At 42.1% G+C, this 14,815-nt stretch overlaps 2 protein-coding genes across 2 annotated transcripts in view; one reads left to right on the top strand and one right to left on the bottom strand.

Moving 5' to 3' along the window:
* LOC140922481 (DNA polymerase theta-like) overlaps nt 1–14,815 on the bottom strand; it is a 28,381-nt gene that overhangs the window by 8,112 nt on the left and 5,454 nt on the right. Inside the window, exons 4-10 of the mRNA XM_073372464.1 lie at nt 12,676–12,824; nt 11,213–11,495; nt 9,253–9,867; nt 8,569–8,784; nt 5,296–5,555; nt 4,052–4,207; nt 658–3,471 (exon numbers count right to left, since the gene is read on the bottom strand). Coding sequence (XP_073228565.1) covers nt 658–3,471; nt 4,052–4,207; nt 5,296–5,555; nt 8,569–8,784; nt 9,253–9,867; nt 11,213–11,495; nt 12,676–12,824 — 4,493 coding nt within the window. The remainder of the gene's footprint in view (nt 1–657; nt 3,472–4,051; nt 4,208–5,295; nt 5,556–8,568; nt 8,785–9,252; nt 9,868–11,212; nt 11,496–12,675; nt 12,825–14,815) is intronic.
* Nucleotides 6,191–8,190, top strand: LOC140922474 (steroid 17-alpha-hydroxylase/17,20 lyase-like). The gene has a single exon (XM_073372458.1). It carries the CDS (start codon nt 6,203–6,205, stop codon nt 7,733–7,735), a length of 1,533 nt encoding a protein of 510 aa, XP_073228559.1. The 5' UTR covers nt 6,191–6,202; the 3' UTR covers nt 7,736–8,190.

The raw sequence follows: 14,815 nt of genomic DNA, 5'->3' as shown, positions 1-14,815 counted from the left end.
ACTTGACTGCGAGGCTTGGGGAAATAAAACAAAAGAAATCATCTCGAGGCTCAGCAATGAATAATGCATTTCTTTTGTTTTATTCCCCCAAGCCTCGAGCCAAGTATGAATTTAAATGTATCGAAAATGGTCTATTACAATGAAGGAAATATAGTCGTTGGCTACCAGTAAAACTTGGGTTTGGTCAAACTTGTTTGGTCCTTAAATATACAGATTTTCTTCACAACTGTATTATTATAAGCCTAAGTAAACTGATTACAGAATGTATACAATGTAGCGTTATCCCCATAATGCAAGTTGTAGAATAAAAAAAAAAATAAAGTTCATAAATTAAGGATTTTCATTTAATATAAATTTACAATCTCAAAGTCTAACTCCTTGGTTAAAATGGTCGTCATAATGTAATTATGATCCATATATATATAAGAACCAGCTTGATCTTGCTTGGCTAAACAGGTTTTATATTTTTGAGTATAAAAATGGTACATTTCTCCCAGCAGGTTCTTAAAACAGTAGGTTCTTACAGGCGGGTTTTCACTGTATAACAAATACTGATCGCAGTGGTAGTATTAATTGAAAATAGAATTCAATTTTTAAAGCCCATTGCTCTCCATTTCCCTTCCATTCGACAAGATTAACTTACTCAGTTTTTCTTACCTTAAAATGCTCCTTGACGTCAAAACAAACCATGAACCGGCCTTGCTCAATCAAGAACAAAACAACATCCTTTAATGCGTTTACACGACGATCAAGAGTCAGGTTATTATCAACTGCTGACTCAGTCTGACTGTCGTCCGCTTGGTTGGGTGAAGACTGAGCATGCTCTTTAAAAGACACGTAATAAGCGTCTTTTTCGCCCCAGCTCACCGCAATTCCGACAACTACCTGATCCTCCCCTTCAACTGTGAGTCCTCGCGAGGTTCCTTCCGACGTTGGCACATTAGTAGTAAATCGGCCTCCAATCCTAGGAACATTATCAAGAACGCGCTCACAAGCCACTGCCAACGAGTACCGCGTTTGACTGCGCCATTCTTTCAGAAACATGGAGAAAACTTGCTCGTGTCCCGTGACATCGATAATGACCAGCCCTTCATCCGGGGTATTAGAAAAACGGGAGTATCTTGGTGAGAGCCGTTTTCTTGTGGACAAAGGAGTCGCTGAAGTTCTTGTTTTAAAATCGTCTTGGGAAAGTTTCTTTTCTACTGGTGGCGTAGAAGGAACTAAATCAGAATCAAGCGCTTCGCTACCTTTATTTTCCAGATCTTCTTGTAATTCTGTACGTGGTACCTTCTTTGCTGGTGATTTTTCTTGCACGTGACCGGTAACAATCGGGGTTTTCAATTCCTTAATTTTAGTAAAACCATCGTCACCCGAAATCAAAGCTGTCTCTGTTTTTCCTTCTATGTTTCTCGCCTCAGCCTCTTTCTCCATTAACTCGACCGCAGCCAGCGTGGATAGATCCGAGTCTAAGCAACCATCGCTAGATGAAAGACGAAGCGAAAACGAGTGCGTTATGTTGGGAGAGACTAGATCATTATTAGAAGATGGGGATCTAGATGAGTGAGGTGCAGGAGAGGTCAACGATGATACGAGCTCAAAACTTCGCTCCACGTGAAACTCTCCAGTCGCGGGAAGTCGCGGTTGGGTGTCATATTCACCAATAAGTTCTTGACTTTGATCCGCAGCAACATTACCGGACGGAGGCTTAACAACAATGGTGTCTTTGTCGCGCATGACTTTTGAAGCGGAATCTTTTCGTTTAACAGGAGGCGCATGCGCCGCTGAATTTTGTCCTGAATCTGACATCATGACGTCACACTCCATGAGGCAGGTGTCACTCAAACTACACGCAGCCAGTGCTTGGGAATCTAACAAAACGTGATTATCGTCCCGCTCACCGGCAACCGGTTTTGCCTGTACTGCAGGTTCTTCTCCTTCAAATGGCTCTGAATACAACTCCACCGAAACAGACTGCACCTCGTTACAGAGTTTAGAATCAGAAGAAGCTTCAGCAACAACGGGAGCGTTTTCTGACTCATTTGGGCGGGCTCTTGACACCTCCGGTATATCCACAGACGTTGTTTCTTTTTTCGTCAATTTTTCTTGTGGTCCGGGTAATACAGAAATTGGCGAGCGTCGTTTATTTCTCGAACGAGGAACGTCATCGGAAGGCAGTAAAGGACTCGAGACAGTGTGAGGCTTTTTCTTAGCGTGACAAGTAACTGTCGGCTGTAATTGGGCCACCGATGTTGAAGCGCAATCCTCATATCTCAATTTTGAAGCCACACTCTCCGTTATCTTGCCTTTCACTCGACACGTTACGTCATGATCAGTGGCTTCATTGTTTACTGATACCTTTGACTGGACATTTGCCAAAGACGACCCGGCGCTGGAGATGATGGGCACTTTGTCTGCAAGAGAACTTGGCACGACCACTTGATTTACTTGCTTTCCTGACTTAACTATTTCCTGGCCATGACTTCCATCCGGGGCAATTCCAGTTTGTGCGGACTGCAATCTATTCCTTTGTGTGTCAGTTGAAGGATCACTCGCGCAGGATTTAGGGTTCGATTTTTCAACATTCATTTTACAACCTTTATCTGTTCTGGCAGGAACTCTCGCACCTGCACCACCTTGGAAGGTGACTGTTGACCGAGCAATGCCATTATTCGGCCTCATATCAGCCATTCTAGACATATTCGCCTCATTCTCCTCAGTCTCTGACGGTTTCCACTCAATTCCAAGTTGTGCCACGTCAGCCTGCAGAAGTTGTTTAGCTTCGTTGACAATAAGCTTGGCGGCATTTCCCAATGTAAGCCCTCTCCGCCCTGCGACCCAGATGACGCGTGCCTCGCTGCGTTCACGCACCTCGGTTTCAGTCTCCTCACCGCGCTTGAGTCCACTGACGAATGGAGCAGCGTTGTGTAGTATGTTTTCGATCGCAGAAGGAGGTGCCGCAGCCACGGAAGCGATGGTGTGATAGCCAGCAGTGTACAGCATACGCGCACGCGTAGCGTTCAAGAAAGATATTCTCACCAAGTCGCAAAGCTCACGCACAACGCCAAAAGATAATCGGCTCTGGAATTGCGAGAGAAGCAATTCCATGTTAGTCCAACCAAGTTTCTCGCAGAACACGGTCACCATTCCCGCAAATGTTGCCGCGGAACCTTGTAGAGACTGTAACATGCCGCGGTTTGCACCGTACCGCCTGGCAACTACATTGAGTGGCACTTCGTGAACGAGGTCTTGAAGAGCTAAAGCAGCAAAGAATCTGCGATGCACGGCGAGTGACTGACGCTGTTGTTCCGTACGTGTCAATATACGGCCTCGCACGGCTCTGGCCAGAAATCCCTCCTCTATTCCTACCAGGTCGCCCACACGACGCATGCTTGCAGGTAGGCGCTCCCAGATACGGAGGTACTGGTACCAATCAATGCTGGGCCACTGATCTTGAATATATATTGGAGTAACCTAGGTGGTCAACAGTTACACAATGGTTATGCAATGTTGTGAGATTATAAAGCACAGATTCACTCACTAGGGCCCCTCGAAGCACAAAAACAATAGAAACTATACAAACTTTACTGACACTCCCTAAAGAGGGCTTTTCAGTGACACAAGTAATTAATTTACAAATAATGAATACGTTAAAATGATGGCAAATCTGAAAATTACAATGATGCAATGATATATAAATTGAATAAAAATTAAGCTAAAAATATATGAAACAATGAATGCGGTAATTTGTGACATGACATTGAGTAAGCTAGAAACAGAGCCTAAATACCATCGATTTCATTGGAATCTAAGCTTTAATTAAAACTCCTCTCATCTGTAAATCCACCTGGGAACCTGTTAAACGGTACTATTTATTACGATTTTGGCATATACAAGTTTTTTTTATCCTGCATATTCCTGGTTTCGTAAAAAAAATACGCTAGTTATCACATCGTCTCCATGCCCTCAACTTCCTTTCCATGATTCAGCTTGGGGTGTATGAAAATGAGAGTTCGCGTCAAGAATTTTACGGTAAGTCTGGTTTCCCTCTCACCTGGTAAATAATGTGCAATTCGCTCTCAAGTACGAAACACTTGCGGGCCTTCTGCACCTCAGAAAACACCACAAGAGCCTCATCCGGGGATAGAGCTGACGATAACGTAGCCATACCTAACTGAGTTGGTACGTATCTCTCATCAGCCTTTTCAGCCTGCAATTGAACCAAACAGAATCCATCTAATCAATTATTTTTTAGAATCAGTCCAGGTTTAACTCACTGACAATCCAGCTATCAGTAGTAGCCGAACCATGAAACCAACGGGAAAAATGAAGAAGGCTGAGGTTGTTAGAGGGTTCTGTTTCTCACTACCTTTTTCATTTTATTCGAGAAAGCGCCGTAAAAAGACTAAAATGAGTAGGGGCTCGCTGTTCGATGGCTTTCTTCTCTAGCCAGCTACCAGTAGTAGCCAGGCCATGAAACCAACGGAAAAAATGAAGAAGGCTGAGGCTGTTAGAGGGTTCTGTTTCTCACTACCTTTTTCATTTTATTCGAGAAAGCGCCGTAAAAAGACTAAAATGAGCAGGGGCTCGCTGTTCGATGGCTTTCTTCTCTTGATTTTGAAAATTCTAATTTAAGCAACTCTAACTTAGGTTAAATTTCCTGAGCGGGTAGAGAAAACAACAAAATCTAAAAAAACACTCGTATAAGACTACCCTGAGGAAACAGCCGATGCCATAACTGGTTTTCCCACAAAATGACGTCTGAGAAACGAGCGCAGAAATTCCCTTTAATGACGCGTCACTACCCAGATCTAGGTATTGCTTCTGATTGGCTGAAGCAAATTTCCCATGCAGCACGACCAATCAGAAGCACTATCCAGATCTGGGTATTGCTTCTGATTGGCTGAAGCAAATTTCCCATGCAGCACGACCAATCAGAAGCACTATCCAGATCTGGGTAGTGACGCGTCATCAGTGTGGAATTTCCACGCTCGTTTCTCAGACGTCATTTCATGGGGAAACCAGTGGTGGCGTCAAGAAATGTCGGCTGTTAATATAAAAAGTCGTAATTGAGTTAAAAGTTCTGGTTTTGAGGAGATGAGAGAAAACAGATTCAAAAGATGACTTTGATACGAAAGTACATGCAATGAGAGAATCAATTGAAGTAATAGAGAGACGTATTCTAGTTAAATAGCGCACAGTGGCCAAAATAATATACCACTCTTTATTTAGATTGTCAATAGCAGCTCCTTTCATCTGCCTAAATTTATGAAAAAGTGTAACATAACTGAATGTTACCTCCTCGATGCCGTTCTGATTTTCTTTATTTCCATCACGGTCTGCATCGCCACACTTTTGTAAACGAACAAATTCATTTTGTACCAAAAACTGCACAGTCGTCTTAATAATAGCATCTGAATCATTTGCACTCTCTTGTGAGGGGACTGAGGCGAAGAACGTACAGGCCGCGTAACGTTCCACATCTTGAGGCCTGGAAACCACTCCGCTAGCAATGACCTCAAGAAGGGCACGTTTTATTCCACAATTGTCTTCTTTGCCTAAAAGGGATAGGCAGTTAGTATCCAGTACTGAATGTCTACCTTCATAGCCAGTACACAGACGTTGCTTTATTCTTCTTTTCGATAATCGGCGAGCGCGAGAAAGAAAAATAATTTTCGTCTTCCCCTACCTCTACCCCCTTGCGCTAGCGGTCATTTAATTCCCCCGCGGTTTTTATTTTTGTCACGCGCGCTCGGCGGACTCATAAGAGAAAATAGATGGTATGTGAGCAGGCTACTACTTTCACACAGCGTGAAATAATACAACTTCCCTCAGGGTAAACATCACTTAAAAATGGGTCTGATGGCAGGCTTGGCCGAAGAAAGGTCTGAGGTCTCGTCCAAGCGAATCAGGGCTCTTTTATATAGGCCAATCGGGCTTCCGTTTACAAGAAACCTTAACCAGTAAATCCGTCAATTTGCGGTTCCAAAAATACCTTGATTCGTGTCGACGGAGGCCGGGCTGAGAAATCTTTAAGAATCCCTCGAGTTCAAGGTATTCCTTTATTGCCCCATTTTTGGGATGTAATTGACACCCTAATTTTATGCTTGGGCGACTTGAGATTAGAAAATTGGGGAAAAAATGATAAGCATTTCGTGCGTTACGTTGTTTTAAATTATTCAATTACCAAATCGTGAACCTTAACATGTCGGTGGAAGCTCTTCACGTAATAATCATAAAGATGTTTGAAGAGTTCGCGTGGTATCTTTTGGCAGTTATCCTCGCCATATTCGTTGTAAATCGCCTCTCTGTAACCAGAAATCTTCCACCTGGTCCTTTTCCTTTACCAATTATTGGAAATGCACACAAATTAGCGGCCGATACACGTCATCTTGACCTAATGGCAATGGAGAAAATATATGGTCACGTCTTTAGGTTGTACCTCGGCAGCCAGCTTGTAATCGCCGTTAGCGGCCAAGATGCTATCAAAGAAGTTCTTGTTAGAAAGTCAGCCGAATTCGCCGGTCGTCCAAGATTTTATACTGCAGAGGTTTACTCACAAGGTAAAGCGATTGGTTTTGCTGACTATTCAAATCAATGGCGACTTCATAACAAGATTACCGTCTCGGCGCTTAAAATGTATGTGAACCAGGTGCTGAAACAAGGGAAAGTAATCAATGAGGAACTTGACCATCTCTTAGAAAGGGTGGGCTCCAGAAATGGACAGCCACAAGACATCACAAAAGATATTACCCTAGCTGTGATGAATGTAATTTGTGCATTGGTGTTTGGTTCAAAATATGGAATAAATGACCCTGAGGTTACTAGGTTTCTTGAAATGACCAAGGGTGTAGCGAAAACGCTTTCATCAGGAAGTGTGGTGGACGTGTTTCCGTGGCTCTCGTTCATACCATTCAACTCAATCAAGACTTTAAAGCAGAGCTGCAAGGAAAGAGAAGAGTTGATAGGAAAGATTTACCGGGAACATGTGGAGGCTAACAGAGTGCAGAACCCTCAAGATTTGACAGACGCCATGTTGAAGACTAAAATGGAGGCTATAAAAGACAATGCGTCAATCAAAGAACTCCTCACGGATAAGCAGCTTATCTTAACAATAAGTGAGATGTTTATTGCTGGACTGGGAACCACTTCAGGTTCTTTGTGCTGGGCGCTGCTATACCTCATTCACAATCCAAAAATCCAAGATCTGTTACATCAAGAGTTGGATCATGTTATTGGACCAAATCGTTTGCCAGACCTCAAGGACGAGAAAAGCCTTCCCCTGTTGCAAGCCACTATTGCAGAGACCTTGCGCCTTTCAACTCCTGGGCCGTTGGCGATTCCTCATAAAGCGACCGTGGATACAACACTACAGGGATTCCATATCCCAGAAGAAACCGTTGTGTTAGTAAATTTATGGTCCCTACATCACGATCCGGACCTCTGGGTTGCTCCAAACGAATTTAAGCCCCAAAGGTTCCTGGACGAAGATGGAAATTTTGTCCCTCCAAAAGCTGATGTCTTTCTGCCATTTTCGGCTGGTCGTCGTGTTTGTTCAGGTGAATCTCTAGCAAGGATTCAACTTTTCCTTACGTTGGCTCGCCTTCTGCACAGATTCAAATTCAAGAATCCCCCTGGATGCGAACTGCCGACCCTGGAACCCGAAGTGGGCCTTGTTCTGATGCCAAAGCCTTTTAATGCGTGTGCGGTCAAAAAACATGTGTTTTGCTCTGTTTAGCCCAAGAAAACAGCCGATATCTCGCGAAGCCACCACTGGTTTCCAAGCGAGATGACGTCTGAAAACAACTGCAGAAGTTTCATACTGATGACGTGTTTACTACCGAAATCTAATTCTTCATAAGCAGCAAGCGTTGCCCAAATTTGAAAGACGTTTGCGATATCCGTTAAAATGACGTCAAAAGTACAGGCCGTCGCCCGAAAAAGGGGGACGGTGACCGAAAAGCCCTGAGGACGAGGTTACGTTTGCTCACTTACTGGAGAAAATGGCGGAAACCTTCACATGTTTTTAACAAATAACCGAACTTTGATTTAATAAAAAGCAGACAACACCCTCATCGATATGCATGATTCGCAGATCATACCCTACCTCATGAAATAGTTGTTAAAGTTACCTGCACCAATTGCCTGTTATCAAGGCACGAATTGATTGACAATATCGTCGTTGAATATTACATGAATTTGTACATTATAGCTTGTAAAGTTAAAATAAAGAAAACGAAGGGATATCCCATTGCTATAAACAATAAAATGAGATTATACTACTGACAGAGAGTTCTGTAATATATGCAGGAACAAGTCCATTTAAAGGCTTTACAGTTGAACGGTAAGATTTTAAACTGAATTCTGTGTCTAATTGATAGCGCACGTAGGCTAAATAAGGAGGTAGTGATATGATCAAAGCGTTCAATATGGCAGATAACCCTGGCAGCTGCATTCTGCATCCAGCTCTTTGACAGGTAAACAGCATGCGCATACATACATACTAGACCTATTCCAACAAAACCGCGTCCACGAAAACGCGACATACAAACATGGAAACTTTATTCATACCTAGCAAACAGCTGTGAACAGCTTTTAGCTGAGAATTCAAAAGCGAAGCTGCCTTCTGTCGTTCAGCGGGTTTGCATATAAGGACACTCTCTCCCAGCGCATCGACTCCTTTGCGACCTGCGCGGCCAGCCATCTGTTTATACACCAGTGCATCCACAAGTTTACCATGAAATATTGGAGTACGGATTATGACGCGCCGCGCAGGGAGATTTACGCCTGAAAATAATAAAAAAGGTTAAGCAGCCATATTTTACGTCGATAACTCGCGAAAGTAATTCGACTGATAAACTGGAGGTCGATGGTGAGCTCATTTTACCCCTCCCCCCCCCACCCCTCCATCAATGCTCCGTTTTAAGGGTATTTAAAGTTATTTATAGCTAAAAGAAAGGAGAGAAGATGAAAGAAAGATGTGATGTCACCGTGGATCGAACTTGGGATCTCGATCTAATTAACTGTGCTTCTAAGAGCAAGCTACAGTCAACGCTTTATTACAAGGCTACAAAGACTGAAGCTGTTACAAGATTATTGTGGTCAAGGAGAACTAGGGAATATATCTGTATAAGAATAATGTTTTAAAGAAAGTTTTCCTGTAGATTGTAAGCTTTTATGAAATAAGAATTTCTATGAATTGCATTTGATGTTTTAATAGCGGGAGAAAGGACCATTTTTTCCGTGGGATCTTACCTGACGACAATGTAGAGGTCGCCACGAGTACTCGAATGGACCCTTGTCTAAAGGCTCCTTCAATAATGTCTCTCTCGTCAAAGGTGAGTCCTGCGTGATGAAATGCGACCCCGTGAGGGACTGTGCGTGAGAGGACTGAGTCCAAGCCTACTTGTGTGCGTTTTAACTGTTCTATTACTTCCTTCAGTGCCATATAATCAAACGTTAGTAGCTCTGAAGCTTTGACAAATCCACCACCTGTAGCAGAAGAAATATTACTTTCCTTAACAGCCAAGCTTCCAATGTCAAAAAAATGCTTAGCAATGGACTCTGCCAGCTTCTCACACCAGTTTTTTGTCGGGCAGAAGACTAAGACAGAGTGTCCTTCCGATATCGTCTCCTTGCATAAAGGAATCACGTGATCCTCATCTCCGCTGACAGTGCCACCTCTGATTTCTCGAATCTTGTTCATACTGGCGTCATAAAGAGTCGAGCCTGCTTTGATCATTTCGGTCAGCGGTACAGGCCTTTGGTCGGTGAAATATAGGTCAGCGGACAACCACTTTGCGAGCATGTCAAGGTTGGGTAAGGTTGCGCTCATACCAACTATCTGTATCGCTGGCGATGAGTCGTTTACTGCAAAGTCAAAGGAGGGTGTCAATGAACGATAGCTTGTCGAACTATTTTCAATTAGCTTAACCTTAGTTTATAAAAAGAATGTATATGTCAGTATTCAGGTACTTAGAGGAGTACATGCAGGAATTGTTTATCTCGTGACAAGGTCGGCGCGTCAAATACCATGAGGCAATAAAAACAGATTTTTATTATATAAACAACAATGAAATACCAGGTGAGCTTTCGCGCGAAAACATGATATCTTCACACGTGAAAATAACATGTTATTTTCACATGTGAAAATATCACCGTTGCTATGGTCACATAATAAATCGCGCCTTTCGCAGGAAAAAACTGTTTCAGTGAAATGGTTTGGTATTTCATTGGTGTTTATATAATAAATAGAACATTACATGGCCGCTTGGAGATACGAAATTTCTCTTCTCGTATTGAAAATATTTCACTCGTTCGCGCAAATATTTTTCAACACACGAAGAGAAATTTCGTATCTCCGCGCGGCCATGTAATATCCTCTATATAATAAAAACAAATTTAAAAAAATCTAAATTCTAAATACTTAATTATCCTCTACTCTTATGGGGCTTTTCAGGGATTATGAAACAAATAATTAAAATTGAGCATAACATGGTTAAGAATACCGGCTGGTAGGAGGCAAACCAGTTGGCTATTTACAAGCGTGGCTGAAGATTTGAACTCGAGACTACCGAGAACAAATCCAGCTAGCGGTCAGGGGCCGGTTGCTCGAAGCCTGGTTAGCGCTAACCGTTGGTTAAGAGGTATCAAAATGTATAGGTTTCCAAGGTACTTAACGCTGGTTAGCACTAACCATGCTTCGAGCAACCCGGGCCAGAGCGAGACTTGAACTCGGGGCCTCCGGAATAAAAGTCCGACGCTCTAACCACTCGATCACTATGTCTCCTAAAAATGTCTTAATAAGCTCTTAAGACAGAAAGTTCATTTGGTTGGAGAATTAGCAATTCCAAAGGAAATATTAATTTACCGATGTGTGAAATGCTATTATAACAACTAAAATCAAAACAAAAATTGAACTGTTTAGTCAATGTTTATCTCGTTGCCAACCAAAGGCAAAGTGTCATCGATCAGGGACGCTGAAAAATTCAATGAAATGATTAAAAATCTTCCTGCTTTAGAATACATAAGGCAGAGGAAATCGAGTTTGATCGAATGACGCTTGATTTACCATCCAAGTGACAGAGAAGGTGGTTAGCGTATTCTCGTACAATATGTCAAAGAAAAATGAGGAAAGAGAAAAGCACGTGAGACTCTGCTTTATGCTGAATCTAAAACCTCTTTTTAGTGTTCAGTGTCAATAATTTACCTTCACTTCTATTCGCTTCTGTTTCGCCATTACACCCAGCGATGTATCGTATTTTGGTCAAAAACAGCTCTAGCAGATAGCCACGGTGTGAATCACCAATCATATGCATTTCATCCACAACAACAATTCCGAGAGAAGACAGCGCTTTGTTCTCCTCTAGCAGCCTGTTCAGCAGACTGTTGGCTTTTTCTATGGTGCAAACCGCTATGTCTACAAATACAAACCCCCCTGGTGGGGCGTGGCTGCCCATGTACCCCTCAACACGTACCCCTGCTTCCTGGAATAGACGCTGAAAAAACAAAAGTGGAAAAGAATTGAAACTTTCAAGTCTTGAGGGTTTGAGTGGATTACACAATATAAACAGGCTTTAATTCAGATGTGATCTCAGTATTACATGTTGGAAAGCGCTATTCACCGGATAAATCACTATCCAGCAAAAATGTATTAGGGAAACCAATTAATCGAGTGAATAGCACTATCCGCCTTTCGAAAAACTGGAGCCAGCAGCTGGTGTTTCAAAATTGAATGAAAAGGGAGGAGGTGATTGCTCAACGGAATGGTTCTTCAAGACAGAAGCGCTTTTAACTTTCACCCAGACATGACTAAGTTGTGCATAAAAGCCGTTACACTCTCATAAACGCACGTGGTATGGCAAAACTCGCATAAGGGCGAATCTTCGTTTTAATTTTTTTGCCTCATTTGCCTCATTGTAAACGTCGGGGTTGGTGTGCACTCTAAAAAGGACGAAAGATGCGAAAATTCAAAGTTTTCGTAGTTTGAATTTCGTCTACGGTCGTCATCGTAGGCCAAACGCACGTTACAAAATGAAATGCTGAAGAAAATCTGAAAAGAAAACGCTGCGAAGTTGGCTATTCGAGCTAACTTCTTACTTTCGCTAAATGGCTTCCTTACATTTGCATTGGAAGTATGTTTTCCTGAACAGCTCAACTGACGGTCTAAAATGTTTAATCGTTACTACAAAGTTATGACAGAGAACAAGTACAGTATGGTTGTTAAAGAAGATCTTTGGGCATAGTTTCCTTCGTTAGTGAATAGATTAATTATGAGTAGCAATTACGAATTGGTAGTGCGGCCACCAAGAGGAATGATGGGGCGAGGGCAGCTAAAAAAGTTGCGTCAAAAATAGACAAAAATACGATAAGAAACGCATTTAGAAATTCGCCCTTCCGACGCAATGACCATCTACATTAGGAGAGCACTGCACGCAAAAGAAGTGACTGACTCTTCAACTTGTCAGTTAGGTGGCGACTTAACTGACTTATCAGGTCAATATAAAGCAGAGTTAAATACCGAACTCTACGACACAGAGCTCACTTTGACTCCGATGAATACTTCTGCGCAGGTTGTCGAAAGTTTAGAATATTTAGGATTACATTCATGCCGAAACACACCCATGCAACCTGTATTCAAACCATTTCATTTACGTACTATACAGCTTCGGTAATTACCTGTAGGTAAAACATTTTTTCACGTGCGACGCTGATGAAGGGCAGAATAAAGAGCGCTTTCCTCTTTGTTTCCAGCACTCGTTTTAACATAAGTAGCTCTGCTACCATGGTTTTCCCTGCACTTGTCGGGGCCGAATACACCAAATTGCCTGCAAGAAACATATCGACATTTTAATCGCTGACCTAAACTACGAGAAGCCCCCCCCCGGGGGGGGGGGGGTACTCCCTATAATGGCCTATACGGGGAGGCTCCGCCCGAAAGGAGTACCTTTTTCAGTCTTCAGGTATATGAAAGGGTAGGGATTTTACTCATTAAAGTGTATGAAAAGGTGGTGAAATCTGTCATTTTGGTCTGTAAAAAGGCACAACGGGGCTAAAAGATGCATTTTATGGCTGTGAAAACGTTGAGAAAACGCTCTGGTTTTGTGAATTATTGATTATATTATTTTTAAAGACAGTAAATTTACGGCAGCGAAAACGAATGCATAGTTCTAAGCTAGGTATGTGAGAGGGGTAAGATTTGTCAATGGAAGGTATACGAAAGGGACGCCTTGTATCTCAGAGAGTAAGGAGTCGGACATCGGGGCGGAGCCTCCCCGTATAAAGATGTGTGGAGTACCCCCGCACCTCCCCTCCCCCCGGCGTGAAACTCCTAGTGTTGTCAAAGAGAGTAAAGCGAATAAAACGCGCGACCATCTCGCGGGGGGCCTGTGTGGAAAGTACTTAAAATATGAAGTACATGTATACCTGGAATTAACGTGGGATCAAAAGCAACGTTTACGAGGGAAAAGGACGCGCAAGTCCCCCCTCTCTGGCAGGTAACGCTCTTTTTGCGTGCCATTTACATTATATTAATTATATATTTTATTTTATTTATGTGTTTATGTTGTGAGGGCGGTTGAAGACATAGTGTCACGGACAAAAGCTTTGAAGCTGACCTAAAAAGATGAAAACATTGTAAAACTGAACTGATAAAAGTACACGTATCCGCTTTGCAGGTAGCCTGCGAACAGCAGACGCATTTCCGGTCGTCGCTTCTCTCCCTCCGAAAAATAGTAAAATATATTATATATAAAAATATTTTTCGGAGGGAGAGAAGCGACGACCGGAAATGCGTTTGCTGTTCGCAGGCTACTTTGCAGGCTACTCCGATGAAAAGACATGACACCTGGGGCCTGGGGCGGATCCCAATATAGGCCTACGAAGAGGTTCCGCCCGAAAGAGGTACCTTTTTCAGGTTTTAGACATGTGGCAGGGTAGGAATTTTACAAGTAGAACAGTATTGGGGACATCTGTCATTGCAGTCTATGAAAGGACCTAAAACGGCTAACGGATGCGTCTTTTGGGTACGTGAAAAAAGCCAAAAAAACTTCCTAATTTGGTGATTTACAGTCAACTCTCTTTATTAAAGATGGACACCTTCAGGACCAGCACTAAGTGTCCATCTAAGAGGGATGCCCGTCTTACAGAGAGTCAAATAAAGGGAGGGACCATTTCTCGGTCTCTGTTTTACAGAGAAGTGCCCTTCTAATAGAGGTCCATTGACAGAGAGTTGACTGTATTCATACCTTTAGAGCAGATAATAATGATAATAATAATACTTTAATATTTATACGGTGCAAAATAGCATTTAAATATATGATCTAATGCACACTAACAACAAAAAAAGGAAAAAAGGCAAATAAACAAATAAAATAAATAAAAAACTAATTAAAAATTAACATCAAAATATTATATAAAATTTTGTGTAAAATTTCTTTAAAAAAAACCTAAAAATTTAGCATAATTCTCTCCATATATACAATAATTATTAAAAAGGCAATTGCAAGATTCAATTTAAAAAAATGTATTGAAACTAAGTGACTGATCTTAAAAACGTTAATTGATAAGTCATTCATGAGTCGTAAATCTACAAATCATAGGCTTCTTTAAAAAGTAAAGTTTTTAATTTGGCTTTAAAAGGCTTCAAGCTTGTTTCCATACTAAATGCTCTTGGAAGTTTGTTCCATAGAGTGGGCACAGCCACTTGGAAAGCCCTGTCGCCTAAGGTCTTTTTAGAGTTGAACGTCAGTGAGGCCAGTAACAGTTCATCATTTGATCTAAGGTTGTAGGAGGACTTCTCCTTGACTTCGATTAAATT

Source organism: Porites lutea, chromosome 1, assembly GCF_958299795.1.
Source record: "Porites lutea chromosome 1, jaPorLute2.1, whole genome shotgun sequence".
Taxonomy (NCBI): Eukaryota; Metazoa; Cnidaria; class Anthozoa; order Scleractinia; family Poritidae; genus Porites; species Porites lutea.
This window is presented reverse-complemented; position numbering and strand designations above follow the sequence as displayed.

Coding starts and splice junctions, on each gene's coding strand:
- LOC140922474 (XM_073372458.1), top strand. CDS start 6,203: ATGTCGGTGGAAGCTCTTCACGTAATAATCATAAAGATGTTTGAAGAG.